The sequence below is a fragment of the Meriones unguiculatus genome, chromosome 9 (genome assembly GCF_030254825.1).
Source record: "Meriones unguiculatus strain TT.TT164.6M chromosome 9, Bangor_MerUng_6.1, whole genome shotgun sequence".
Taxonomy (NCBI): Eukaryota; Metazoa; Chordata; class Mammalia; order Rodentia; family Muridae; genus Meriones; species Meriones unguiculatus.
Window position 1 is genome coordinate 56,914,818 of NC_083357.1, and position 1,871 is coordinate 56,916,688.

The 1,871-nt window shown below is 42.5% G+C and overlaps 1 gene segment (V, D, J or C); it reads right to left on the minus strand.

Annotated features, from left to right (window-relative positions):
- Positions 1-1,337: 1,337 nt before the first annotated feature.
- Positions 1,338-1,852, minus strand: LOC132656382 (T cell receptor alpha variable 9-2-like). The segment is given in 2 exon segments: positions 1,338-1,678; positions 1,795-1,852. Coding segments are annotated over 2 exon segments (399 nt in total).
- Positions 1,853-1,871: the final 19 nt, after the last annotated feature.

The window sequence follows — 1,871 nt, forward strand, 5'->3', positions numbered from 1 at the left end:
GTAAGAAACAAACCTCCACTGTATGGATCCCCTAATTGGTTACCATCAGCAAATAATCAGTCCTGAACCAGCTGCCCCCTTTGCTGGGATTAGACCTCTTTCAGATGTAAGGTGGGTGAAGATCTTTTCCCAGTCTGTAGGTTGTCATTTTGTTCTGATGACAGTGTCCTTTGCCTTATAGAAGCATTTCAGTTTTATGAGGTCCCATTTATTGATTGTTGATCTTAGAGCCTGTGCTGTTGTTATTTTGTTCAGGAAGTTGTCTCCTGTGACAATGAGGTCAAGACTCTTCCTCACTTTTTCTTCTAACAAATTTAGTGTAATTGTTTTTATGTTACAGTCTTTGACCCAGTTGGAGTTTAGTTTTGTGCAGGGTGATAAATATGGGTCTATTTGCATTTTCTACATGTAGAACAGCACCATTTGTTGAAGATGCTGTTTTTTTTTCCATTGTATGTTTTTTTTTTTTTTGTCAAAATTAAGTTTCTGTAGGTATGTGGGTTTATTTCTGGGTCTACAATTTTATACCATTGATCCACCAGTCTGTTTCTATGCCAGTACCATACTGTTTTAATTACTGTTGCTCTCTAGTACAGCTTGAGATCAGGGATGGAGATAACCTCCAGAAGATCTTTTATTGTACAGGATTGTTTTATCAATTCTGGGGATTTTGTTTTTCCATATGAAATTGAGCATTGTTTTTTCAAGGTCTGAAAATATGTTTGCCCTCCCCCAAGCACTGAAACTCTTCTGAGGCAAGCCAGAGAACCAGCTGCCCCCTTTGCTGCACAGAGTTCAACTTCCATTCCACCTATGTTCTCCTGTTCCAACTTTGCTTCTCCTCTTGTGTTTGAGCCTCAGCCTGATCCTATTAACAACAGAAAAGTGCTATTTTTATGCCCTGCAAGCCCCTTTGTTCTGCGTGCTTGCACTACAGGCCTGGCTCTGTCCTCCTTTCTTCTTTTCCTTCCTTCTCAATAGGAATCCCAGGACTGAGGACACTGGGCTCTCCTGTCACTTCTCCCTCCATAGTTTCAGAAGAAATTATTTAGAAGCCTCTTTTCCTGGCACAAATAAAATACAGATAGTTCTACCAAAGAGCTGTGGAAGAACACATGGAGGACAAGCTTCCTTACCCATAGCTTTGCTGTGAGGCATGAGGCACATGCTCTTGCATCAGATTTTGGGTCAGTTCCAGTCTAGACTTGAATATGGAAGAGCCTACTTCTTGCTCTTCTGCTGTAGATATTTGTGTGATGTTTGTGCCAATTAGAGAAACATAGAGGCACACAACACAATGAAGAAACAAAGCGATTGGAGAGGCAGGAGCCCAGCATTCAGCTGCTGAGTTTGTGCTCAGCTCCCCCTGCAGTGTCTGCCACTGTGTCACCCAGAGCACAGTAGTACACAGCCGAGTCTGACTCCTGCACCGAGGCTTTCTGCAAGTGGAAGGAGGTGGTTCCTCTATCATATGTGGCTTCAAACCCTCTGCTGCTTCCCTTCTCACCAGCTGTGATGACTTTCAGGAGGAGCTGGGGGCCTTCTCCAGGATACTGCACATACCAGAACAGGGCTGGGTAACCTGAGGCTGAATAGTTGCAGTGTATAGTAAGAAATTCGTCTTCTGAGAGGACCATTTGACCTTCTGTCTGAGTCACTGAGTCTCCGTGGGTCCTTGCTGGGAAAAAAACAAAAAGAAAAACAAAACAGATATATGGATATATTCAGGGCTCCAGATTTTTTTTTTTTTTTTCTGATATAAAAAAGGAAAAGGTTTAAGGTCACTTTACTTACTGAGCATGAGAAGTACCACAGTCACGAAGCCCGGAGAAGAGTTCAACTTTAGTGCCATCTCCTCAATGTTCTCAATT